Here is a 27,692-nt window from a genome sequence, read left to right as displayed (position 1 = left end):
CATCTTCACAAGAAGAGAAATCTTAGAACAATGTGTTTAATATATAGTTGTATAGAACAGAATATAAACATAAAGACATTTACAATTAGAGACAATTATAAAACTAGCTACAGTTTTGAGATTTTATAAATTAAAAGGTGCCTATTCAATATTCATATAAATATTTGTTAGAATAGTATTTTTATTAACATACTAACTAATTTTATAAATTAAACTACTTGACGTAACAAATTATTTTTATATGAAAATTATTCTAACAATCTAATCAGTAATCATCCATTAAAAAGAACTAAGAACATGTTTCTATATATAATTTTTAGAATTTAATTTGATGCACTGATTATGCAATCATATCCGTTCTTTTAAATAAGGGTAAAGTATATTTTTTGTCTCTAAAGTTTGGCAAAATTTTCAAAAATACCCATAAATTTTATTTTGTTTCAATTTTGCCCCAAAAGTTCTCGATTTGCATCAAACATACCCTCGACGGCTAAATTTTCAAACAAATTTAAGACCAATTTAACAATAATGTATAAAAATTATGTTTGATTTGCTTGTATTGAGGGTTGTTCTTATGAAATTGTTGTTGAATTGGTCTTAAATTTTTTGAAAAATTAACCGTATATTTGATGCAAATCGAAAATTTTTGGGACAAAAATGAAACAAAATAAAACTTATGGATATTTTTGAAACTTTTGTCAAACTTTAAAGACAAAAAATATACTTTACCCTTTAAATAATTATTCACACGATCAATAAAAAAAATAATTATTTTTATTGATTGCACGTGTAAAAATATTCCGTATATTAAAATTAAATTCTAATTTTTATACTAAAATACTTACTAAACATAGTTTCAAGTAAAGTTTTTTTTTTTTTTTTGTTAAATAAAAAAAAGTCAACTCAACTCAACTCAACTCCTTCCCCTCCTATCAGCGGCATAGAGAGAGAGCGGCACCACCTCCTGCAGCGGCGTGGGTAGCGGCGTCGGCATCGGAGAGTTCCGGCAAACAGGGCAAGAACCATTAAGCTTGAGCCACGAATCAAGACATGACACGTGGAAGCAGTGGTGACACTCCGGCATCATCCTCAGCATCTCCGAATCCTTGTACTCACACAAACAAATCGAACACACGCTGTCAACATCGACGTCGTTGTTGCCGTTAAACTGAAACTTAGGGTACGAGTTAATTACGATCTGGTCCAGACCCAAAACGGCGCTGTCGTTTCCTCCACCAGGCTGGTTATTTTCAACGTCGTTCTCAGCTACGAAAATGACACGCGGCAAAACGACACCGTCGTTTTGGTTCCTGCGGCGGTTATTGTTGTCGTTGTTGTGGCGGAGAGCGCGGCAGCAGAGGTAGGAAGAGAGGATGATTGTGGAGAGGAGGAAGAGGAAGCCGAGTGCTATGGCTATGGAGTAACCGAATCCGAGGTTGGTGACGTAGGCGGCGGCGGCGGCGGATGGTGGTGGTGGTGGCAGTGGAGGCGGTGGAGGAGAGGAAAAGAAAGAGGACATGGGGGAGGAGGAAGAGGAGAAGAAGAAGAAGGGATAGAAGGAAAAAGAGAGGGGTAAAAAGGGGAATAATCCATTTGTGGAAGGAGAAGGAAGAGAATTTGGGTGATGGAAGGAGAATGGTGAAGTGGGGGAGTGGGGTGGGTGGAAGCGTTAGATGAAGCATTTAAGAGAAGGTTGTTTTCATGGAGCAACCTTGCATTAAATTTTTAGATCATGATTTGCCTTTGCACATATAGGTGCATTATATGTGTTGCTATAGTGGATTCAAGTGTATATTTATCAATCTTTTTAATTTATTAGATGTGTGTGGTCTTTTATCCAATTAGTTGAATTTTGATGCAATTAAACTAAGTATTCGAAAATGTTTGGTATCTAAAATAAATTAACTAAAATTTGTCTGAATTTATTTTATTTAGTATTTATAAATATTAAATAAAATAAATTTTTTTATTTTTTTGTCTCTTTAATATTACTGTTAAATATTTTAAATCTATATATAAAGTTTGCACACTTTTTTAATTTATTGTATTCACGTGTTAGATACATTTCAGATACGATTTTTAATAATATGTGTTTGACATGTGTATTTTTTGTATCCAATTGTATCTTAATAAAAAAATAAAAAAAATTTTACCAGATACATTTGAACACACTTAAATATCATTATATATTAGCATGTCCAGCTATATTTTTAATATATATTATTGAAATGAGTTTAAAAATAGTATATATTATTGAGTTAATACTCAATTTGGTTCTTGAAATTTGAGGTCGAATTCAAATTGATTCCTAAAATTACAATTAACTTAATTTGGACCCTAAAATTTATAATAGTAATTTGTGACCACCCTTGAACTAATTTTTGTGAAGGGTGTGTTAATTTTGCATATTAACTTGCCATGATTTAGACTCCTCACCTAAGTTTCATACTTTTATATGATTGAGATCTATTAGATCTCCTAAAATTTGACACACTTCTTAACATTCTTACGAAGACGACAATAACAAGTTCAATTTGAAAAATATGAGGCTTTGGAGCAGCACTCAAACTTCTAAAAGTTCTAATAGGTCTTGATCACGTAGAACTAGAGCAAAGAATTCAAATTACAATAAGTTAATGTATCAAATCTTAATGGAAATCAACTCAAGGATTAATACGAGTTACGATTATAAATTTCGGGATCCAATTTGAGTCTATTGAAATTTTGAAGATCAAATTGAATCCGACCTTAAATTTTAAGAATTAAATTGAGTATTAACAAAAATATTATTAATTATTAAAATAAAAATATTTTAAATACTTTATATAATAAAAAAAGATATAAAAATAATAACAAATTTAATTTATATTTTCATATCAATAAAATACTAAAATATCATTACAATTTATCTTAAAAAAATATTTTATATTTTATATATATGTTATGTTTCCGTGTCTTATAAGAATTTTAAATTCGTGTGTCTATGTGTTGTGTCGTATCGTATGGTGTTCGTGTCAAATGCCTGGGTATCATAGTTTTAAACTATTATTTAATAAGATTTATTTAAGTTAGATTATTTAATTAGTCTTTATTTTTAAAAATTTATCATAATTAATAAGTTCTTACATTTTAAAATTTAATATTTTAATGAAGTTCCTAAATTAGTTACAATTTTTTCATAAAATCTCGGTTAATATTACAAAAACATTTTAAAATGTATTTTTATCATTGCACCTTTACACTCTTTATGTTAACTAGGGTTTATATGAAATTTTAAAGATCATTTGCCCTTCGCCCCTTCCTTTCTTATACATGCATCTCTCCAAAAATTCTTTCAACTTGCATATATAGATCCAAAAATTGACTTATTCTCTAAAATTTAAATATTTTTAACTGATAAATTTAAAAATTAAATGTATTATTGAATAATATTTGTGTAAATTTTTTTTATGTTGTCAATAGATAAAAAATTAAATTCATAATTAACAAAAGATTGATGTATGTATAACATGAACTATCACATGACATGTTATTAAACAAATTGACTCATCATGGAGTAAAAATTGGAGGGACCAATTTAAAATTAATATTTCGTGCTAGTTGTTCCAGACTTTTCTTTTGGACCAAATAAAACCACTTAATTCACGACCCAAACTACTTAAATTATATTTGAATCATATATGCGTATCTTCTATTTTGCCTAAGTTATTGGTTGGTTTATCATGTAACAGAGTAACAGTATTTCACATTCAAACATATCTGTATAATTGATATTCATTGAATCTTGGATCGAAGAAGATTTAAAAGCTCAGAAACTACAATAAATACGTTCCAATCAATAATATATTAAAACATATAAACACACAGATATATATATACCGAAGCCCATAATTTTGATATTTTTCTATCTCATGAATCACATATCTTCTAGAGTCAATCACGTATTCACACCACATCCCAGTTTGTTACAGTTGGCAATTCATAAAGTATTTATTACGGTTATTTGTTTAAAAATTATTGATATTCTAGTTTTTTTATTAATAAATATTTTAAAAAATTTAAATAAAAATATTATATATATACTAAAAATTATTAATTATTATATATTTGTATATAATATATATATATTTATATTTTAATATATATTTTACTCAAATAATTAATTTTTAATATATAGATAACATGTAGTAACATATATAGTTGTCGTAATATTTTTACGGGAGATGCTCCTATAAAGATGCTTAAAACGTCTTTTTGTAAAGATACTTATGTTTTGCATTATTATTGGACGTATTAATGAACCAATTATTTTAAATTTTTTTAATAAATTAGAATAAAACCAATTTTTTTATAACAATAACAATAAACTCATTTTGTTTAGATATTTAATTGTATTTTTAAATTTTTAGGGATTTAAATGTTCACAAAACAAAAAATCAGGGATATATTTATCTTTTTATCAAAAAATTGAAAGATATTCGATTTAGATCGTGTAATTCGATCGGATCAAATCAGGTCTAATAATTATAATGCAAACAATTGGATTTATTATTATTGCTATAATAAACCGATTTTGTTCTGATTTAAAAAAAAATAAATTATTAACTAGTTTAATAAAAATATCCAATAATAACATAACATATATAAACGTCTTAAAAAAAAAGACATTTTTAGTATCTTTATTAAAGTGAATTCCTATTTTTACATGTAAAAGTTTAATAAACTCTATAAGCACAATACTTATTAGTAGCTTAATTAATCCCGATATATCATGCATGTCTATGACATTTTGATGATTACATTACACGAGTTTAGAGCTTCTCAATTCATGCATGTACTTTTGTTGGCACCATAAATTGCAAGCACTTAACTCGCATATGTAGTTGCATAATAATAAATGCATGCATTTAGTGATTTAGTTAGTTATTCTTCATAGTTTATAGTAGTATAGTATATATTAGTATGTAGTATCAATTTCTTTTTCTATTTTTATGCTTAATTATAGTGCATGCATGCCGTTTAATGTGTATGATGATTTGAGTAAGAACAGTTCAGATTTCAGAGGATTTGAGTATTATATGTAGAAGGTGCCCACTTTTCTTAAATGTCATATGGACTATAGGTAGAAAAAGAGAGTTTTTATTTTGTGTCAAATTTGTGCCTTTAATTTGTGTCTCCATGACTCCATCCTCCTCTGTTTTACTTTTATCTGTATTTTCATATTTTGTTCTTACATGGTATATACGGTATATATTTTTTTGTAGATAAAGTCAGTTATCCAATAAATCACTTGGGTAATTAAGGTTAGAGCCTTCTAACGAGCAAAATGGTAGTGTAACTCATAAAAGAAAATACAAAACTGTTAGATGTATTATCAAATTTTTTTAATGGCATATAATTTTGGAAGTAAGATTTCATTATGTATAACTGATCCATTAATTAATTTTTTTAGTCTAGCAATTTAATAATATAATTTATTATACACTTTTAAATAATAATACTAATTAATAACAAAAAATAATAAATTTCGATAATTCTCTAGTATTCTTGTAACATTAATTATATAAGATGATAGGTATATTAACCAAGAAATAAAAAAGACAAGTAAGAAGTAATCTACAATATATATCTACTTATGATGCACGGACACGGGACACAAAATACGCCAACACGCAAATTTTAAAATCTTATAAGACACGGAGATACACGTACATATAAAATATAAAGTATTTTTTAGATAAATCATAATGATATTTTGATTTTTTATTGATATTAAAATATAAATTAATTTTTAAAATTTTTTAATATCTTATTTTAATTATATATATCAAGTATTTAAAATATTTTTTTTGTTTTAATAAATAATAATATATACTATATCTAAATTTATTTCAAAAATATATGTTAAGAATAAGATTGGATACGCTAACACGTGATGGTATTTAAGTGTGTCCGGAGTAAATTTTTTTATTTTTTATTAAAATACGGTTGGATATAGTAGACACGCATGTCGAACGAGTGTCGGTGAGTACCGTGTCCGAAATGTGTCCGACACGCGAACACAGAAACTCAGCAAAATGTTCGTGTTTCATATATATCTACACAACTTTCTAATACCTAATATATGCTATATATATATATATATATATAGAGAGAGAGAGAGAGAGAGTATTCTTCAGCATAATAAGTTAAAGACTGATTTATTGTAAATCAAAATTCTATTTAAAGATTTTGTCATTGATCAATAAGTTACTATATGCACAACACATGATTCAAACTCTCGATACTTGCTTAAGCGAACTAGTAAAAGTTAATTTTATATACTATTTAAGTGGACTAGTAAACGTTAATTGTATATGCTATATATCCTAATTAGTAACATAATATTTTTTTTAATATTATATTTTTATCTATCTGCAAAATTGAAGGTATGAAAGTATTCGAGAGAGAGGGAGATTAAGATTATGTATGGTGAATATTGTGATTTGGAAGGATGTTAGGTGAAATATCTCTATCCAGTCTTGTTCAGAACACAAAAATAAATAACCTTACTAATAACCTCTGGACCCGACCGTAATGTAATTCCAAAATCTGCCAAACTATGATATTTATTGATAACAAGTTTTCAACTAAAATCATCCTAAATCTTTTCCGCTAAGTTTTTTTTTTTTTTTTTAAGTAAATGGAAAAAATCATCAATACATTGAAAAATATATTCTAAATTAAAAAATATATATTTTTCATTTTTTAATTCAATAAACTGAAAATTTTAACCGGTCATTAAAAAAAAAACTTTTTATGATTATTTATCTCATAAAAATGATAAGTTCATATATATACTAGTAGGATTTGCCTTCGACTCATTTAATGTGTGAATTAAGAAAATTTATGTGCATATCTATATTTTATTGGACCAACTACCAACTATTAACTAAATTATTTTTACCCCATATTTAATGAGAGAAGGATAAATAGTCTTTTTGAAATTAAGTTTGCTGTATAAAATAATAAATACTAAAAATGTCATAAATAATATGATTAAAGTAAAGTTATGTTTATAATTAAGATATGTATAAAATAAAAGATGCAATAATGACTATTTTTTATATTTATAAAAAAGTTTAACTATTTTGTCGTAAAATATTTATGTAACGAACATTTTTTTGTAATTTTATAGCTAGATTATAGAATACCCATTTGTCCACGGCAATATTGAATTTGAATTGAAGGAATATATTATTCCGAATTTTGAGTTGGAAATAAATAGGATTTTTTTTTCAACAAAGATAATGATGAGGTTGGAAATAATCCATTATTCATTCAAGTAGTTGATGTACTAGGTGTGAATAAATTTATTGTAACTCTAACTAAAAGCGATCACAATTATAACTTATTAAATAACAAAGTGATCAACATAAACCCTAAACTCATTCCTAAATTAAACAAATAAACTCAAATTTAAAATTGATAACAAATTTATTATATGTCTCAAAGGAACGATGATAATTTGGTTAGAGATTGTGTTTTGAGTCATCTTGTCTTTATTATATCTTGTTTTTGTGTTTTGGTTATAGTCTTATGCACCATGCATGTGTTATTACTTATTAGTCTTACACTCATGGTCAATTGTTTTTGCCTAATAAAAATTGATATTCAAGTTAATCTTTTATTGCTCTAGTAGCTAAGGTTCTGATTGTTTATAAACATAAGAGATTGAAATAAAAATATAAAGATATAAAATTATATTTAGAATTAGTGTATTTTGAGATTTTAAATTAGTGTATTTTATGTTAATCTTAACAGAAAGAATATATATAGACACTAGTAAAATTATAATTTATTTTTTAATTTATTTTTTCATTATTTTTATTGATTCTTCATAATTATATTTTTTATTATTATATATTTTTTTAAATTTTGTGTGGAAACTGAAAAAAATGAAAGTAAATTAAATTTGCATAATTTTTTTTATATTTAGTTTATTGTCAAACAAAATATAAAAATATTAATTTTAATATCTCTATCCTTTTGTTATATCCAAACGTGGCCTTATAGCTCATATGCAGAAGAAGGTACAATTTACTAATTAATGAAATTTATATGCAAAAATTAACAGAAGAAAATCATAACTAGATTATTTTGTACCATGTTTATGTAAAACAAACGGGATAATTGGAATATGTATATATGATGTATAATCTAGAATAATTATATTAATTTCTATTATTACATAAATTTAGGCCTAGAAAAGCAGAGCAAAAATAAAACACTCTAAACAAACTCAGCTATAAATAAATAAAGAGAAGATATATTGAAGAACAATTATTACAACAAAAATTCAAACAATGTCTAAATTTTCACCTTACGTTTGCAATTCATGTCCTGAACTTGCTTACTTGAAAAATCAACATTCACAGTGCAATTCATCTTAATCTCAGCATGTTTCTTAATTACCAAAACCTTAACACGCCCTGAAATCTCTGTGTAGGTGTTTAAGGTCATGTGTCCAGACATAACATCCGAAAACAATTCCGGCCTAGTAGCGAGCCGGTCGGCCAACACATCCGCCGTGACATTCATCCTAAATGTCCGTCTGGCCTTAGCAATCCCCGGCGGATTCTTCACCTCGGCCACGGCCACCCCACGGTAGCTGATGGCCGTGGTTGCATTACGAAATTTGAAGGATGCTGAATTAGGATTCTTAATAGACATGTCTATTAAAAGAGACATATTAACCTTTACACTAGGAGTCATTGGATTTACATTTACACTAAAGTCTAGGTTTGTGAGTGTGATATTATTAGTTGTAACTATGGGATCTTTGGCCTTAAAAACTGTGAATGATAAAATCACACTTACTATTACAAATATTAAGAAAGAAATTGCACTTACACATCCACATAATTTGATTCTCCTAAGATGTTTGGTTTTGATGAGAGCTTCTTCATCATCACTACTACTTTGTTGGTCTCTTGATGGGGCTAAGGGTCTAACTTGATCAATTTCTGCCATGGTTGATTTGATGAGGTTTTGACGAGGTTTTGATAAAGGGAAGAAGTGAATGGAGAAATTGATGAAGATGTGGTTGGATTTTGAATTATTTTTGTTTGTTACTTAGTTTGAATATTTATAGTAGTTGTGTTTATTTTCCCTTTCTTTTTGGTCACACAAGCATGTGACTCATGTTAATTAATTTGATTTGAAATTTGCTTTATACTCTTTGACCTTTTTAAGAAGAATGAAAAAGAAAGAAGGAATGTGGATGCATTAAGAAAAGCAATGCGGTATCTTAAATATTTCATTATCTAAAAATAAGTGTAATTAAAAAGAGAACATTTATTTTTCACAGATTGTGGCACTTTTAAAAATAAATTGCATAAAATTGCTTAATCAACTTTTACTGAAACGTTTTTTTATTTTTTTATTTTTACCAAAGATAGAAGACTCGAACTCACAATCTCTTAAATCAGTATGAAGAGACTATACAATTTAAGCTATAATTTATTGGCATGAAACGTTTTTTATATTTTAATTGACCAATTTTTTAATAATAATAAAAATTTAATTTAAATATTTATTTTAGCATATAAATATGAATTTAATTTTTGATGCACTGTCAGTGTAAAACCGCTTTACACGTACGTTCAATTATATAATACCATATTAGTAAAAATAATTATTTTTTACATTGATTGCATAAATGACTATTCAAAAAAACAGTTGTAATTATACAACTGTGTAAAATGTTTCATATTGTCAGTGCATCAAAATTAAACCCTATAAATATATGAATAATTTATCGTACTATACAAAAAATATTACATTCTTTTCTTTCTTCATAATACATCTGCGACAGCTCATATCTAGTCAAGTGTAAAATTGCAACTATATATTTGAAGTTAGTAAGGGATCGGATAATAAAATAAAGACTTTCTAATTAAATTAAAAAGAAAATTAATTAAAAACATGTAAACAACATTGCCTGTTTTTATTTATGTTTACGCTATTTGGACACGGTCTTATTATTACATAATGTTGTTTTGTCATTTGTGCCAATACTTTAATACACTTTGTTTTGTGCCTTGAATAAATAGCACTAGTACTAGCTAGTATTATTATTACACGTGGGCATTTGCATATGGAAACAAATTGTTTCTGTTATCTACATGTAAATTATAAGATTATTCAATAGAATTTCATATGAAGTATAATATCACTACCAACAAGGTTTAGAGTGAATTATAAGTAGCTTAGTTTGGTACCTATTTTGTAAGTGTAGCAGAAGGTACAAATAAATATACAAAGCAAGAGTAACAACATCATACATCTATAATTTTAAACACGAGAAAAGAAAAGAATAATTTTCCTTTGGATTTAATAGAACTTTTGCAAATCCTTTTTATTTTAAATTTTATTGGCCGAAACGATAAAATTATCTCACCTTATAGAATTTAAATTTCTATAGTATTGTTGAAAAAAAAAGGCTGTATTATACATCTTGTTCAATTATCTAAATAAATAAAGAAAAGGCTATTTATTTTCTAGTGTAACGCTAATTTTTTTCTCTCATGTCATCTTTTAATTCGACAAGTGAATAACTAAATTTTTTTAATTAATTTTTTTTTTTGCTCGATATTTACAACAAATAGATATATAGATTGTGCTACAAGCCTAAGACAGGGACATGAAATAAGATAGCGGTGATGTACTAATTAATTTCTGTAGAACCTTGGCTTATATATTTTCCATTGTATGTCTGAACAAATTAATGGATCACATACACTTCTAGAAGGTGGCCATTACCGCGTTGATAAATTTGCATTCCTAATTAACTATTAGAAAAATTTTTGTGTTTTGTAACTATCAATTAGTCATCAATAGTATTTTTAATGGTGTGAGATTAAATTCAATGGTGAGAAATTACTCACTTTTCTTTTGATAGTTAAATGTTGGTCACAAAATACAAAAATTACTGATGTCTTAGACTTTCTCATAATAAGAGTCAACTCATGCCAAAAGGCACACTTTTAAGATGGAAATTAAAGGCAATGGAACCTTGATGATTTTTTATTTCAAGAAAAATAAGAACTACAATAAGAAAGGCTAAAACGAAGAAAACAATGAAAGATGAATGTGATGGGATTATATTATAATAAATATGGTGTATGCGGCACACAAAAGAAGTTGCATGAACACATTGTACATGACTAAGAAAATAATCATGAACAGAAAAAATTGGAAAATTTGTTCAACCTCTAGTCATGATGGGTCAGAGATATATTCTACTTCAAAATCAAAACTCCATTAGTCCAAATTATGATTAATTTAAAGTGTCCACTGTCAAAATTAAGATTGAAATGACGAGTTTACCAGAACTATTGTCATTTTTAAATTTGACACAGATTCTCTCTCTTTTTTTTATATTATAAATTCCATAACCGAGTACAAATTGATTGTCACATTCAAACGAATAAACTGATCACTGGGAAAGAAAAAAAATTAAAAAAAAAAAACTTTTTTTTTGGTGGAGATGCGGGGTATCGATCCCCGTACCTCTCGCATGCTAAGCGAGCGCTCTACCATCTGAGCTACATCCCCTTTCTGTTATTAAGTCTTACTTTAGTTTTATCATTCTTACTTTTGCTTATTTGTTTCTGTCGTGTAAATTATTTTATAATTCAATTGAAACTTTTAGTTCAACGCATACTCTTCTCTTAGTAACTTGTACACCAACACAACCATGAAAATCACAAGAATCTTCCATCCAATAGATCAACCTGCTTGAAGCTACGAAGAGAATACTATTACAAGACGCCTCTTGTATAATATAATTATTCAAAAGCATATACTATATATGCGTACAATCATAGATACACACATGTATGGAACAAACTAGCACTACTACTTACAAGCATATGCACGCACTATGCATGCACAATTGCACATGTACATGTGTCCCAACACTAATTTAAATTAAAAAAAAACATTAAACTTTCCTATAATACTACAGAGACAAAAATAAAAAATAAAAAATAAAACTTAACTTATTTAATATTTATTAATTGTTATAATAAATTATTATTATTTTTGATTAATTTTCTTTGCTGAACATGCTAGTGAGGGATGGAAGCTTGACCTCTCCATTGTGAGAGAGAGGAATAGTGAAGTTTCCAATGACTGGAAGATCAATAACAAGACCAATGTCCAATTGGTAATCTATGTCCCAATCAGCACCAACGTCCTTGGCTAAGCTCATCAATACATTGTAAGGTACCTTCACTGGCACATCCACCATTGTTGTGTCTTTACCCTTCAGTGATCCTGGGTCTGGTATTCTCCCTGTTGCTATCTCCCTTTAATTTCAACCATATCGAATTAAATTCAATTTTCAGGGAAAAAAAAAAGCAACATCAACTGAATTTGATATAAAAAATATTATGTGCATGAATTAAATTAACTATCAAATCAAACACTATAAATTTTTGTATATATATTATTTAACTCATTTAAATCAATATCATTGATATATATTGTTAGGGATGTTATCGGTTCAGTTTGGTTCGATTTTAGACTAAAAACCAACCGAACCAATCGGTTCGGTTTTCATAGAGTACCAATTAATCGATTTGTTGTCTGTGCAACGACCGAATCAAACCGAACCAAAAATGATTTGATTCGGTTGATTCTTTGGTTTTTAAATCATAACTAATAGAAAATTAATCTCAATAAAATAATATTCAAAACAATCAATAAACTGAAATAACATTACATTCAAATTCAATACAATTTCAATTCATTCTAACAACTGAACATAAAACAATTGTTAAGTCTAAAATTTTCATTTCAAATCATTACTAAGCCACTTCTTCAGTTCGGATCGGTTTTTACCGAATCCAACCGAAAACCGAACCAAACCGATCAGTTTAATTCGAAAAAAATTAAAAATAAAAAAATTGATTTTTTCTATTGTTGTAAATTTCGGCTCGATTTTGCGATTCAGTTCGGTTAGGTAATTTACACTCCTATTATTGTATTTTAAAATATAATAATTAATTTTTTATTTTTGATATAAATATATTTTATCACAATTGATTCAATATATGAATAACTCTTTAGAGAATAAGTTCTTTTAAAATAAAATAAAAAAAACTTATTCTCTCTTTAGAGTAAAAAATTTGCAATTAAAATTAAAAAAAAAATTGTTGTTCTCAATTAACATGTAATTAAAATCCATACTTAACAAACCTATTACATTCATATAGCATATACATAGATTCATATTCATTTGACAACTATTGGTAGAGATAATTCATCTGTTAGTTAAGAATGAAGCTAAGAAGAAAAAAAAAAACATGAGATGAAGAATAATGAAAAATACCTTGAAGCACTTTTGAAAGAGTATTTGATCTCACAAATAGGGATAGAAGCAGAGTAAGGATTCTGAACAGAGACTTTGGCCAAATACTCAATGTGATCCTTGCTCACGCGCTTGAAGTCCACGTCAGTTACATGCGCCTCAGGCTTCGCCACATCACTCATCTTCTCCGCTGCAAAGTTCTTCGCTTTATCCAATAACTGAGCCATTTTCAATAATAACAACAAACTATGAATTGAAACAAACAAGAACTAATTAACTCTCATTCATCTTCAATATGGGTTCTTGTTTTTAATAGGAGTGGATGAGGCTTACTGATCTTGATCCTATAACTATGCGATGTTGCTGATACTGACACGTGTGGGTTTTCGTTATGCTATGCCGACACGTGATGGACACGTGTTGAAAGCGGGAAGGGTCCTTGTCATGCACGGTATGAGACATTTACATGAATATCTCTGATTGCATGCAAGTGTGTGGGTGAAAATAAATGAGGTGTTAAAGTTAAACTCACCATGCATTATTCTTTGCTTCATCAGCATAAAAATAATGATGATCAGTGATAATTGTATTATATATATTTATATTTTTTAAATATTAAAATATAATTTTTAATTATTTTTTTTTATCAAATATTCATAATATTAAAATACAAAATATTAGAAAAATATACAAAAAAAAATCAATAATGCTAGAAAATCAAGATGGTTTTCGCCAAAAACCAGTTAAATGTCTCTGGGTGAATCCAAAATCTCTACGTGGATGGTATTTATGCTAGAAATTAGAATGTTTCTTTTCTTTGTAAATTGAATGGTTCTGAATCTATTTTCTGATTTGTTATGTTTTAGGCATTTGGAGAGAGAATGAGGGCGAAGAGACGGAAGCTAATTGAATCAGTTTCCATGATTCACGTTGTAATAATACTGAACGTATCTCCTCCTAATTTGAATGTGGTAAAACATTTAATAACTAATATTTTAAATTATAAATAAATAAAATTAATTACTATATTTATAATTAATTAAGTTGTTCCATTTTTGACTGATTTGGAGTTGATTTTATATAATTTTCTAAAAAATATTTATATGATATTTTTATATATTGTTATTTTCGAAAAAGAATTATTTAAGTTCTTGGACCATAAAACAAGAGTAATCCATCAGCTTCCTTTTTCTCTTCTCTTTGGCTTTTTTTTTTTTAAATATTCTTTAACTTGTAACTTTATATATCTATATTCATGTATATTACTATGAATAAACAATCAAATTTTGACTCTTAGAAATTATAGCACTAATAATTTAACTACTATTGAAGAAAATTACATACACCTACCTATGACCTTTAATTTTAAAAAAATAGTAAATATTTGATTAAAATGTTCAGAATTTAGAAAAATAAAAATATTTTAGAATATTTTATCAACTAATATTGATTTTTGGTAGATTAAGAGTTTTTTTTTTTCTTTTTCCCCAATGAATTAAGTTTCAATTTTATTAGTTTTAGTGGTGGTTCCTCCTAATACTATTCTTAGATTTTACATCAAGAACTTCACCTCTTTACAAATAGCCTTGGATTTATCTCAAACAAGCCTGATTTAATTTGTTCAACTAGACATCAATGTAGACTACTTTTATTTATTTATTTATTTATTTATGCTTCAATATATATATTGAAAGTATATAATTAAGAAAAACGAAATCCACCAAGAATAAATTAACCAAGTTGATATATTCATGGTACAATGTATGTATCATATGAAAGAAGAAGCTACGATCTTTTACACTATATAGTCTAGGGAGCCAGCAACTTTGTTAAATTTTGGCCAGTATGTAATCAGCAAAAAAAAAAGAGTCATTAAATAAAATCTCACACCAATCTCACACCATTAAAATCATCGTTGATAGCTATTTAATGACTACAGATCACAAAAGTTGCTGGCCCAGCATTCCTCTTATTATAAATTGAAAATTATCAAATAAGTAACAATAAACATTTTGTGTGCCTAGAGTTTCAGTAACATTAATTATATTCAAGGGCTAGGGTACATAAAAAGTATAAAAATCAACTTGTAATGTGTATAATTTGTACTTATTGTTGGAAAATTACATAATTAGAGATTTAGAGATACATATATATAAACTAAAACTAATTAAATAAATTACATGTGCATGTTGCTAAGAAGATATAGAGAAGCTTCAGTAATGTCACCGTTAGAACTTTATACTTTATTATTAGAAGCTAGCTAGAAATTGCATTTGCTTGAGAAGAGGAGTTAGGGTTTCCATGAGCTTCTCACATGGGTGATTATGAATTCCCTCATAAGTTGTCACCACTATGCTTGTGTCTTTGGACAACCTTTGAACTTGTTTCTTCACATTGCATGTATGATGAGTGCACCGGTAGTAGCTTCTTTAATTCATTGCCCCATCATCCATGTTTTGTAACAAAAAAAATTATATGAGAATATGAGTGATTGATTGATTTATTATTATCAAACTAAACATTACATAATTGTGTTTTTTCTCATCATATTTCATCTTAGTTATATAATCCTTTATCATTGATGCCAAAGAATCTCAAGTCACACAGCTTCCAAGTCTGATATAGACGTAAATAATTTTTTTTAATCATTGTCAAAACTAAACAATTGGATATTTGGATGAGAGAATAGTTTAATATTTATATACCGTCAAATATATATATATATATATATATATATATATATATATATATATATATATATAATTTTTTACATTATTGGTGCCCTCTTGTCCAGTTTAATGTCATACCTATATGTCAATTCATTTCATTTTTTTTTATTTTACTTTTTGAAGCTCATCATTATTCAATAGACAAGTTTTGAAATTTATGTTGTTGTATACAACTGAAAAAAGTTAAATAAAAAAAAAAAAGAAAAGATATCAAATAAATAACTGTTTTGTTTTAAAAAAATAGAATATTATTTCTAAAATTAAAGCTAAGTTAGACACCAAAAAGTGATTATATTCTTAAATCCTCTTTATTAATATTGTATAATATATATAGTAGATATGAGAAAATAATAAAAATTTATTCAATATAAAATTTAAATATCTAGCTTTTAAATTTTGAACATAGTACAATTTTTCAATTTTTGGATGATATACTAAATTTTTATTAACTTATTTTTGTTATAAATTTTTTTATAATTATGTTACGTGTACATTAAAATTAGTTACAAAAATAAGTTATTAGTATAAAATATATGTTAAAATATAAATATATATTAAAAATAAATTAAATTATGTATTAACACATAAATACATTGATGACTGATTTTATTAGTAGCTGATTTTAGTACACAAATAACATTTTTATTTTTCTTAATATTGTCTAATGTTAGAGATTCATGCTTTCAACGACAAATTAAAGAACATGGCATATTATTATTATTAGGGTTATGTTAGGTAATCAATGACTTTTTTGAACAACATGAACAACCACCAATCAAATAAAAACACATGACATCTCCAAATTACCCATCTAAATCTTAATATTAGAATAATCATCCGTATACCTAGTGAAATGAACATCCAATGTATACATTGTTCACATTATTTAGTATTTTCATTGTCTACTTATATTTTTTTATTATTATTAATTTTGTTTTATACTACGTACGTACCTTGGATACATGCTGTTCTTCACAGCTTTCTGTCCATATTTTCTCCATCGGTAACCATCATCAAGAATATCATCCACACTTCTTGTTTGAAATGCAAACCTCGGCTTCGTCTTCTTCTTCATCAATCTTCCTCCTTTCTTTTTCTCGTCCTCGCCGCTCTGATGAACCTCAGTCATCAGAGACGGCATAGAAGTAGTAGAGGTAGAAGTAGAAGCATAAAAAGAAGAAGCACATTCCATTGTTGTTTCTTTATTGGTATTATGATTATCTCCAATAAACAAGTTGTTGTTTTCTCCATTAGAGAGGAAACTAACCCAATCAATATTTTCTTGCACCAAAGGGTTTTGCATCATCATGATGGAGGAAGAAGGAGAAGGTGGTGGTGGCAAGAAGAACAATGGATTATATTGAGACTCGTCATGAATATTATTATCATTATGAGAGTGATGATGATCTTGTTGTGGTGGTGGTAGCAACAATTGTGGTGGTGAAGGATCTTGGTTTTCCATTTGAACAATGATGGGAATGGAAAGATGGGAATGTTTTAGGGTTAAGATTAATATAAAGGAGATTAATTAAGGGTGGTGGAAGGTAGAAATGGTAGGGCAGCCAACTTATTATACATATAAAGGTACACGCATGTATGTGTACGTGTACAATATATAGAAACATTAGATTAATAAGATTTAATTATTCTATTAATTTTTATATTTTTTTTATTAAATTTTTATATTATATTAGATTTTGTAATTAAGTCTTCTATTAAACAAAACAAATACAATAATATTAGGAAATTAAGATGGTTTCAGCTAAAAATCAGCCAAATATCTTTGAGTGAATCCAAAAACCTCTATATGGATGGTGCTTATGCTAGGTATTAGAATGTTTTTTTTTTCTTTGTAAATTGGATGGTTCTGAATCTATTTTCTGATTTATCATGTTTTAGACATTTGAAGAGAGAAGGTCGGAAGGAGGGTGAAGAGACGGAAGCTAATTAAATCAATTTCCGTGATTCACGTTACAATGATATTGAACATATCTCCTCCTAATTTGAATGTGGTGAAACATTTAATAACCAATATTTTAAATTATAAATAAACAAAACAAATTATTATATTTATAATTAATTAAGTTGTCTCATTCTTGGCTGATTTAAAGTTGGTTCTATATACTTTTTCAAACAAATATACATAACACTAGACTGAATATTCTGTATAATTTAATAGAATATTCCATAAATTTTAACATTTTTGTCGTAGTAAAAATTTACTTACAAAATTTGACATAATATAAGAATATAAGTAAAAAAAAATAAAAATTTAATTGACAATTTATTAAAACTATATTAAATCGATTAATAATAAGGTAAGAGCATTATTCATTGGGGATAACGAACGATAACTAAGGGTATGTATGTTGGTCACGTCACCATTGTCATAAGAGCGTTATTGTGTGTACTTAGATGGCAGTTCAACAGAAAGTAGTTGAAATTTAGTTGGTGGATTTAGAATTGGGTGCAAGATATAGGGAACTCACCATAAGTACTAGAGAATTGAGAACCATTCATTTTTTTGAAAAAAAAAAAAAATTACACTTATAAGTATACTCTGTTTAATTAAATAACAAAATCTTTCTACATGTCATATTTTCTTTGCTCAATAATATTATTTCTCTAAGAATTTTTTATTCCACTACATGAGAACTCCCATTTAGTATTATATTTTACAAAATATAAGATTATTAAATATATTATTATCATGAAAGGTCAATATTTTTTTGAGAAATAAATTATAGATTAAATTGTACCAAATTTTAAAAGAGATGGGTGTACTCTTTTTTTTTTTGGGTTATATAGTTTGGTGTCCTTAATTTCGTCTCACTTTTTTAACTCACCAGAACAAACATTTCTTGTTTGGAACACATTAATTCTGTCCTCCAATTTCCTCTCACATAATTAAATTATGTAGTTATAATGTTTACCAACCGGTAAAACGTGGGTTTGACTGACCATATATGCTTTGACACACAATTTTTCTTTGAAATTTTTTTTTTGAGATGATGAATATTCACAATTGTAATTTCTGTAGTGGCTTAACAACATTCAAGTTAATCTTGAATTTAAATACACGTGCAAAGTGCAAACTGCATTAGGAATTCGGCACTCTTTTTCAACACTTGATACTTTAATATATATTTTCTTTTGGTTGCAGACAGTATCTCCCAACCCGACAGATCAATAACTAAATTGTCGTAGATTTGAGTTCTATTTAAAGGTCTGCTGCTGGTCAATGGATTACTACATGTACAAGGCGGGATTTAAACCCCCAACACTTATTTAAGCGGACGAGTGAACTAACCACTCGACCAACTCAAGTTGGTTACTTCAATATTTATTTATTTATTTACTTTATGCGTATATAAAAATCAACAATCAATCAGCAATTACCTATAGAAAGTTAATTATTTAGTTAAAAAAATATAAATCAATATGTATAAATATACATAAATACCTAATAATTAATTTGACTGGCAATTGAATTTTAGTATACTGAGTAGTATTTTTATAGTTATTATTTAAGCCCTAAATTCTAGGTATGAACATAATTGTGACATTTACAGTAGTATGGTATCAAAATATTACAAATGCAATGCAAATTTTCTTCTAACATAAGTTTATAGAAAGATAAAACCAAATATTTGGAAATAGCAAAATACTTTTTTTTTAAATCAAGATAGCCCTAAGAAATGGTTGAAGCTTCCTAGCATGACAGGGAAAAAGTGCTAATTTTTTAAATCCCAAAAGAGGCACAAAGTTGGTGAACTGATAAAGATGTGATGATACCCAGAGAGACTCTCAACAAAATAGGGCAACACATTCTAACACTAGATCACAAAGGCAACTCATTTATTACAGCAAAACTGGCAGAAAATACAGATGAAAAAAGGGGTAGAAAATAAAAGGAAAGAAGAGATCCAAAACAATAGCATTTGAGCACCATAAACTCATAAATCTCCAAAACAAGAATAAACTTCTATTTTGACCATAAACTATATGTTAGCTTGATAATCTTTCAGGGTCCTGCAGCATTGTATGAACTAATTTGCAATTATCCTAATGAAACAACCGTCCTCTGCTGTAATTAGCTGAGGATCATCTTGTTTAAAAACTCGGCTTGCTCTGGAAAGTACTCCAACAATTCATCCTTTGTCACCCAAACAAAATCCTCGCATTTTCCAATGTTGAACTTGTTTTTCGCGATTACTTGTGACTTGAAAAAGAATCTCTGAAAAAAGATTTCAGTTAAAAAAAGAATGAGCAAGTTTAATTGAAATCCACATGGAGAGAACAGATATAAGCACTCCAGAAGCTAGATTCAGAAGGTTCAAGAAAATGCTCTCGTATGCCGACGTATTGAAACATGTCAAGCTTCTAATAGTATACCTTAAAAGGGGTGGATTTAGATGTGTCTTCTGTAGGCTGAACAACCATATGACCCATTGGAGCATTTCCAACAAAATATGTATGAGAAAGATCCCCTATGATTGATTTCAATGCAGTTTCAGCACACTGCAAAAAATTTCAAAAATTAGGAGAGGAAAGAAGAAAACAAAATAAGGATACTAAAGCCAAAGTTCACCTTGCGCATGTTCTCCTCTGATTCATAAACTTTCTCCGGAAAATGCCACACAGGCTTCCCACTTGGAGCCCCATATGTATTACCGAAGAGAAGAAGGTAAAGTCTTCGGTCAAGAGCTCTTTGTAATGACCTATAGCAACAAGCAGTAAGACTGTATGAGAATATGTATAACTAAGCAATAATGTCTGAAGAAAAATTCAAGCAGTTCTAACCCAAAATTTACAAGCACAAGCAAAAGGCCTGAATAAGCTTCTATCTATCCTAAAGCTTTCAAATTTTAGTATCTGAATATTACCTAGCCAAGCATTGGATTGGCCTAGCGAAACTACTCATAGCTAAACTCATTCAATTACCAATACTGCCAGAAAGCAATTGAAAATAGAAACCAAGTGAATACGGAAAATTTGATCACTCCCAAGATGAGGACAAGAGAAGAACCAAGTACATATTTCATAAGAGAAATAGTAATTGTTGGCATCTTTAATGCAGTCTTAGTTCATCTTTCCTACATATATTAAAAAATAATTGGAATACAGAATTTGTAATATCATAGGGGGTCTACTCAAATTGGTGCATACTTTCGATCATTCGTTTTGTCAGCTTCGGTGATTCGTGGTGCTGGCACGTAGTCAATCTGATAATCACCTTTGCCCCTGGAAGTAACATAATTCTAACATGAGTATGTGAAAAGAAAACGAAAATGGAATACATAAATCCTAAGTACACATACCTAGCATTAGATTTGTCTAGAAATTCATCAGGATATCTGCGTTGAAATTGTTGGCGCCATCGAAATCTAAAAATCCAAAATTGAAAAATAAATATAGAAAACATGACAAGCTACAACCAAAATATCAGCAAGATAATTAATAAACAATAGGTCAGACGAAAGGAACAATATTTAAAGACATAATTTATACCATTTATTAATTGTTTCCAATAATTTCTTATAGTTTGGGCACACAAGAATTCAACACGGATGATAAGACAGAATGGGGATCCAAAAAAGAATCCAACAAAGATTAGAGTATTTAAATATTAGGATTAAGAATTATATGAAAATACTACAAACAATGGACAAACACCAAGAGGATACTTTATCTTTCACCTACTTTGCACAACACCCAACTCACACAGATTAGGAGATCCCATGTCATCACTTCAGCTTATGGTTCGTCCTCCTTTAAATCCCTCCCACAGTGACATAAATATTGTGACTTAAAACTTATATTAATAAATTCCGTAACATAAAACAAAATTATTTTTCCTCTCTTTGTTTTCATACTCAAACAGCACAAAATTATAGAAACCAATGGAAATTGAGACTCACGAAAATTCCTGAAATGCATAAACTACAGGGTCGACTTTGGGAATGACCACTGGCAGCCTCTCAAAGAGCACAGAAGCAACAAGTTTTTCAGAGCTTGTGCTGAAACCTCGCCTTGCCAACAGAGGCCGAATCAATGACATCCTCATCCTGGATGTACGCACAACATAGCCAACATCACTCAACAAATAAGCACAGCATTAATCAATAAAAAAAGGCAAGGAGCTTGAGAGAGACACATTGCACTCTTTGATAGAAATTCTAAAGTCCAGCTACATGGTTTCAACATATACACTAATATCAAAGTAAAACAGAACAACAATTGAACCGAAACTCTAAAAAAGGAAGAATAACACAACTGCTCACTAAATTCACCAAAAAAAAAAAGGTTGAACTCCTCCTCCTTTCACTGAGGAAAACAAGCAAACAGTTTGTGTGCATATTCCATATCAACACCAAAACTACACAAGAGATCACATTTCACTTCAGTATGCAACCCCATTTGATTCCTTTCAGCTTATTTAGAAATTCCAACAAAAATAAATAAAACAACAACAACGAAGCAGATAACAACACTACCCAATAGTAAAACCGAAGCTACAAAAACAACGTTAGAAGAAAAAGAAAAAGAGCATTTTTACCTGACCCCAAAAGTATCTTCGATTCGAGGAAAGTGAGGAGAGATCAGAAATGAGGTAGCTTTCGTTCTACAAAGTGCAATGAATGGAACAAGAGCGAGGAGCAATGCAAATTGGGAACTCACTGTGACTTCACCCTCTCCAGAGTTCTACACAGTTTTCCTCTTTTTGGTTTTTCCTCTCAAGACCCGGTTTTTTTTTTTTTGCTTTTTTTGTCAGGGAAACGGGCCAACAACCTGGCCCAGGCCCAAACAACACAGCAGCAGAACCCGACCCGGCTTCAGGCTGCGTTTCAAACTTCACTTCCCTCCCCTAATTTGTTTCCTTCTCTTGGAACCATGTTATCCTTATTTCTGGAACTTCATTAATCAAATCCTGGATATCTCTGATAATTGCATCAATTTTCTATTTAACTTTTTTATTTTAAAGCTTGAGCAAGAACTTGACAATCTGTTTCTATTAATGATTTGTCCAATTACAGATTTTGCACCATAATTAATGCCTCCCTGAAAGCATAGGCTTCAGTTGACAAATTGGAATTTATCATAATTTTTGTTATTGAACTAGTGATCACTGACTCTTACAACAGTTGCGGTTGCTGCTCTTCCTGTCTGGTTGCAAAAGGATGCATCAATGTTAATTTTCAACCAGTCTTTGGGAGGTGCTATCCAGGTAACTCTTCTGTTTCTCTCTCTTACTCTGTTCTGTATAAACTTTATCTTTGACCTTCTTGAATTCTGATTTTGGGATAACTACTCTGATAATTGTTGATTTTGGATTAATTCTTATATTTTGAAACACATACTGATTTCTGCTCTTCCACACTAACTAACATAGAAACCCCAAACTGCTTATTAACTCGTCCTGCATCTCTTTACCCTCTTTCTTGATTTTTTGAATGTTTTTCCTTAACCATTCTACAAAATATTTAACTGACCCATATGTGGGTAAATATTTAGAGACTATCTTATCTTTGAAGATTGTGGTAGGCTTAGAGAAGGGGGGTTGAATCTATGTCTTTCTTTTAGTTACAGAAATTATCCCTTAACGCAATTTATTTGAACTCAGCAGAGAAAAATTTATGAGACAATTTATTTTTGTCTCATGAATATCAGAAAACAGAATATTGCAGAGAAGAGAGAAGCTAACACCAGCATGTATCCTGGTTCGGTTGCCTTGTGCTATGCAACCTACATCCAGTCTCCTCCACAACAATGGAGGAATTTCCACTATAGTTAAAAGCATTACATACACCAATTTCACAAGATTGACACAATCCTTTCACACTCAAGTTCTAACCTAACTTGACATTGGCTATGCTAATCCTAACTCTTCACTCTTAGTGCTAACCCAACTAAGAAAGGGGTACCTCACTGGTACTGGATACAAGACACAAACTTACCTAAAGAAATCTGAAAATAACTCTAGATTTTTCTTTGAAAGAAAGCATTATCCAAGTAGAGGAACTTTTTCAGGAACTCTTCACATAATACAACTTACCAAACTCTGATTTTCTCTCCTTGGCTTCTGAATGAACAACAAACCTCTTTTATCTCCTTGCATATTGCTTATTTGCTCTTCCTAGATCAACTTCTTGAGCTTTGTACTTCACCAACCCAGCCGTTCACTTTCTTCCATTTTTACTCAAATTAGGGACTTTGCTTCTGACCTCCTTGGTTGACCGAAAGCCACAAGTCATCATAACCAAATGTTTCCAATGGTAAAACCTTATCTCAACCTTTGAAAACCAACTTGGTCCCCAAGATATGTTTGAGACCGTGGATTTACAGCAGTGAAGAACAGATAACATCTTTCCTATGTATCTCATAATGGATAGGCAGAACGTTGAAGATGAAGAGAAGAAGATCTGATGTATGTATAAGAAAATGGGTTACCTTTAACCTTTACCTAAACTTGATTTGCTTTGAAATGGTTGATTAGACTTCTGCCTTTCAAGTTTAGTCTTTCTCTTTCTTGCTTCTCTGATGATTATCTTAAGGAAGAAGCTTTCTTTCACTTTTTTTGAGTTCTGACCAATGCAGACAAAAGTGTACATTGAGTTGGTGAAAGCAAGTGAGAGGGAATTTGCTTGCTGAATATCAAATCGGGCTTGGATTAGACCACTTCATTTGGCCCGTTTTGATTTCTTATCTTTGTTTCCTTTTGGGCATCGGCCTTGTTTTATTTTCTATTCAATTTGGGCTGCAGTATTGATTTGATTTTGACCTATAACAATAAATAATTAGCTTCATATAATTATAAACAATCAATATTTAATTATTTATTTTGTCCAATTAAATAATATTTTTCATCACTAATTAATTTAGTTAATTTTTTAATTTAACAATTTTTAATTTTTTTAATATATTACTAATAGATAAATAAATAGAAGTCATGTTTGTTAGAAACAATTTTCAAAGGGAATAAGAAAAGAAAAACTAGACCTTAAATCCTTAATTAATCAGTATTAAGAAAGTTAACATTGCAGCATCAGCATCATTATTTTATTATGAATATGAACCATAAACAGCTCATGAATCATATGATTTTTAACAAAAAATTTTCCATACAGACTATAATTCCATTGGTCCTTCAAAAGTTGGGTGGAACTTTCCACGCGTCTTTCAAAAATTTGTTAGGATACGATTAAAGGTTTTATGCAATAACGTTGCACATTCCAAAATAACAATTAACAATAGCAATTAAAAACTAAAAAGTATAGTGTTATAATTAAGAGCCTGCAAGACATTTCACACTAACAATTTTTTTAATGTTACCACGGAGACTCTGAGTCAATTGCCTTTGTCTTTTGGCCAACTAATTTTGGCGGGAACCAATGTCTATGAACCTTAAATTATTTTAGAAAAATGCCATATATTTAAGTCTTTTTATTAATCAAGTTTATTTAACATCATAAAAAGCAGTTATAACTAGCATTAATTTAAGTTTTATTTTTTAATTTAGTTAGACTAATTCATAAAAAGATCTAAATGTGTAGCATTACTCATAGTTTTATTACCATAGTGTGCAGAAAAATCTTCTTTTAAAAAAATAAAATAAATTTGTTGCTATTTTCTTTTAATAACTTGCTTCATCATTCAAACAAGAATTTAAAAAGATGAATTAAAACAAAGCTAGGTGGGCACTCCACTACTTTGAAATTTGAATTATTTTAAGTTACCTCAAAGACTTGCTTGACACCTTTTTACACTTGATTAAGAAAACTCATCGATCAAGTTCACTACATTGCAACCATTGATGACAAATATGATAAAACATTAATAAAAAAAGAATTGAATTTTTGAAAAATTAGGAAACTTTCCTTTGAATAATGTTGCTTGTTTTTGTATTGCTCTCCCTTTTCTTTTCAAGAGTAGCTCCCCCTAAATTTATGCTCTCCCTTTTTTGTTATTGTTTACATTATACTTATAAATAGTACTAAAAGGATCTGCATATAATTCATCTTTGACTAAAGGAGTTCAATGCAAGATGTCATGTCAGCAACAAAAAACAAGACATCAAGTTCCAATATACATGCCAAAGGAAAAATCAAATGCAAAACCATTTCCAAACCATTTTGTCACCATCAGTTTTAAAACACAGAAAACAGTAGCAGCAATCAAGAGATCAAAAGATCACAATTGAATTCACATGTAAATGCTACTTATCCCATTTCCATTCACTCCCTCTTTTGTCATCAAGGGCGGATAGTAAGCAAGATCAACAAAAATAGCAACTTAAATCTTGCAAGAAATTGTTAGAGCAGAGTAAAAAAATAAATTAAAACTAAGTGTGGCAATAGTCAGAGTTATTACAGTCATCCAATACAAAGAAAAACTAGGTCTAGAAAAGCAAAAGAAACATTTTTCATGAGACAAAACAAGAGCAGGCAGTACCAAATTCATGAGACAAATCTAGGCATCAGAACCGGTCCCCTCTGAATTAGCTTTCTCTTCAACATCAGTGGCAGGATCTTCATCTTGGTTAAGATTATCAATGAACTTCATAAACAACATCCTTGACAACATTCAGCAGAGCAGATTTTTGGCCAATAGAGATGGAAGTACCCTCAGTGGAAGGAGGAGGAGAGTCCTCAGGAATGAACTCTTCATCATCATCATATAGAACCACTCTTTCAGATCGAGTAGGTCCTTTATGCTGTTTCACTGCACCACCTCCCTTTAGATATGAATGTCTATTTTGATAATCCTCATTGGTCAAGTCAACACCAAAATACTCAAATATGCAAGTTAGAAACATGCCATAAGGAAGTACTTTGTCTTTCTCACTCCTAACAGAGTCGAACATGTATCTAACCATCAAATATGCAAATGAAATTTCTGTTTTGGTGAGAAGGGCATATAAAACAAGAGTGTCAGTGTAGGAAACCCTTTGATATGAACCACTTTGAGGAAGTATGATGTGGTTGATAATTCGGTACAACTGAGCACGTTCATATCCTAGGACTTTGTGAGTGGGTGTAATACCATCAATCAAGGAGACATGTTCACAAATATTAGCCAAAGCATCATTGTAAGAAACACCAACTCCTTCATCCCACTTAACAGAAGCATAAGCACAAGGCCCAACATCAGTATACTTCAATGAATCACTGATTGTTTCATTATTTAAAACTATGTCTCGGCCCTTTACATATGAGTGAACAGTGCCTTCATGATATGTCATGTTAGCATAACACTCTTTGACCAAAAGAGGATAAACAAGCTTTTTGATGTCAAATAGATGAAAAGTTGGTAAATCAGCAAGAAAAGAGGGACACAGGGTACGATACTTAATAATTCCATCATAAAAGTCATTATTCATGGCAGATTTGAATCTATAAGGGTTATAGTTCGAATGAGAAGTCAAGAAATGAGATTTGTGATCAAAAGGGCCAATGTTTGGTTCTCTAACAGATTTAAGAGGAACTCGAGTTTTACCTCGCTGAGAACGTAATGGAACAGACCTTGACTTAGGTTGTGAGGGCTCAGAGGCAGGTTCAGGCGCTGCTGGACGTTTCCCTTTCGAGGTGCTGGGTTTCGACGAGCCA

At 29.3% G+C, this 27,692-nt stretch overlaps 6 protein-coding genes and 1 non-coding gene across 9 annotated transcripts in view; 1 reads left to right on the top strand and 6 right to left on the bottom strand.

Moving 5' to 3' along the window:
* Positions 1-756: 756 nt before the first annotated feature.
* LOC112726373 (RING-H2 finger protein ATL67) lies at positions 757-1,738 on the bottom strand. The gene has a single exon (XM_025775736.2). The coding sequence runs from the start codon at positions 1,517-1,519 to the stop codon at positions 914-916; it is 606 nt and encodes a 201-aa protein (XP_025631521.1). The 5' UTR covers positions 1,520-1,738; the 3' UTR covers positions 757-913.
* Positions 1,739-8,188: 6,450 nt separating this feature from the next.
* Positions 8,189-9,097, bottom strand: LOC112729103 (late embryogenesis abundant protein At1g64065-like). The gene has a single exon (XM_025779469.2). It carries the CDS (start codon positions 9,010-9,012, stop codon positions 8,350-8,352), a length of 663 nt encoding a protein of 220 aa, XP_025635254.1. The 5' UTR covers positions 9,013-9,097; the 3' UTR covers positions 8,189-8,349.
* A 2,428-nt stretch (positions 9,098-11,525) lies between these two features.
* On the bottom strand, positions 11,526-11,598 carry TRNAA-AGC (transfer RNA alanine (anticodon AGC)). The gene has a single exon. It is a non-coding gene; the product is annotated as a tRNA-Ala (tRNA).
* A 204-nt stretch (positions 11,599-11,802) lies between these two features.
* LOC112726365 (desiccation protectant protein Lea14 homolog) lies at positions 11,803-13,725 on the bottom strand. The gene is made up of 2 exons (XM_025775723.3): positions 13,379-13,725; positions 11,803-12,353 (listed from the first exon to the last, which is right to left on the bottom strand). Exons 1-2 carry the CDS (start codon positions 13,582-13,584, stop codon positions 12,092-12,094), a joined length of 468 nt encoding a protein of 155 aa, XP_025631508.1. The 5' UTR covers positions 13,585-13,725; the 3' UTR covers positions 11,803-12,091.
* Positions 13,726-15,313: 1,588 nt separating this feature from the next.
* Positions 15,314-17,582, bottom strand: LOC112729102 (probable WRKY transcription factor 75). Its single transcript, XM_025779468.3, has 2 exons — positions 17,040-17,582; positions 15,314-15,784 (listed from the first exon to the last, which is right to left on the bottom strand). Exons 1-2 carry the CDS (start codon positions 17,546-17,548, stop codon positions 15,607-15,609), a joined length of 687 nt encoding a protein of 228 aa, XP_025635253.1. The 5' UTR covers positions 17,549-17,582; the 3' UTR covers positions 15,314-15,606.
* A 2,341-nt stretch (positions 17,583-19,923) lies between these two features.
* LOC112726364 (uncharacterized) lies at positions 19,924-22,825 on the bottom strand. 2 transcript variants are annotated; one of them, XM_025775722.3, is made up of 7 exons: positions 22,646-22,825; positions 22,008-22,154; positions 21,408-21,473; positions 21,256-21,330; positions 20,678-20,807; positions 20,482-20,607; positions 19,924-20,323 (listed from the first exon to the last, which is right to left on the bottom strand). In XM_025775722.3, exons 2-7 carry the CDS (start codon positions 22,151-22,153, stop codon positions 20,180-20,182), a joined length of 687 nt encoding a protein of 228 aa, XP_025631507.1. In that variant the 5' UTR covers position 22,154; positions 22,646-22,825; the 3' UTR covers positions 19,924-20,179. The 2 variants fall into 2 exon arrangements, with proteins under 2 accessions (XP_025631507.1, XP_072066182.1); XM_072210081.1 differs by having other exon boundaries at positions 22,651-22,821.
* Positions 22,826-22,973: 148 nt separating this feature from the next.
* LOC112729501 (putative disease resistance RPP13-like protein 1) overlaps positions 22,974-27,692 on the top strand; it is a 38,249-nt gene continuing 33,530 nt past the window's right edge. Inside the window, exons 1-2 of one of the 2 annotated variants that reach the window (XM_072210080.1) lie at positions 22,974-23,314; positions 23,714-24,514. In XM_072210080.1, coding sequence (XP_072066181.1) covers positions 24,513-24,514 — 2 coding nt within the window. In that variant the 5' untranslated portion in view covers positions 22,974-23,314; positions 23,714-24,512. The remainder of the gene's footprint in view (positions 23,315-23,713; positions 24,515-27,692) is intronic. The other variant, XM_029290485.2, reaches the window with a different exon arrangement.

Source organism: Arachis hypogaea, chromosome 12 (assembly GCF_003086295.3).
Source record: "Arachis hypogaea cultivar Tifrunner chromosome 12, arahy.Tifrunner.gnm2.J5K5, whole genome shotgun sequence".
Lineage (NCBI taxonomy): Eukaryota > Viridiplantae > Streptophyta > Magnoliopsida > Fabales > Fabaceae > Arachis > Arachis hypogaea.
This window is presented reverse-complemented; position numbering and strand designations above follow the sequence as displayed.

Bases quoted from the DNA above. Each gene is read 5' to 3' on its own strand.
- LOC112726373 (XM_025775736.2), bottom strand. From the start codon at position 1,519: ATGTCCTCTTTCTTTTCCTCTCCTCCACCGCCTCCACTGCCACCACCA.
- LOC112729103 (XM_025779469.2), bottom strand. From the start codon at position 9,012: ATGGCAGAAATTGATCAAGTTAGACCCTTAGCCCCATCAAGAGACCAA.
- LOC112726365 (XM_025775723.3), bottom strand. From the start codon at position 13,584: ATGGCTCAGTTATTGGATAAAGCGAAGAACTTTGCAGCGGAGAAGATG. The intron at 12,354-13,378 runs GTATTTTTCATT...TTGAAATTAAAG, and splicing joins TCTTTCAAAAGTGCTTCAAG to GGAGATAGCAACAGGGAGAA.
- LOC112729102 (XM_025779468.3), bottom strand. From the start codon at position 17,548: ATGGAAAACCAAGATCCTTCACCACCACAATTGTTGCTACCACCACCA. The intron at 15,785-17,039 runs GTACGTACGTAG...AATGAATTAAAG, and splicing joins AAGAACAGCATGTATCCAAG to AAGCTACTACCGGTGCACTC.
- LOC112726364 (XM_025775722.3), bottom strand. From the start codon at position 22,153: ATGAGGATGTCATTGATTCGGCCTCTGTTGGCAAGGCGAGGTTTCAGC. The intron at 21,474-22,007 runs GTGAGTCTCAAT...TTGGATTTTTAG, and splicing joins TATGCATTTCAGGAATTTTC to ATTTCGATGGCGCCAACAAT. The intron at 20,608-20,677 runs GTGAACTTTGGC...AATTTTTTGCAG, and splicing joins CAGAGGAGAACATGCGCAAG to TGTGCTGAAACTGCATTGAA.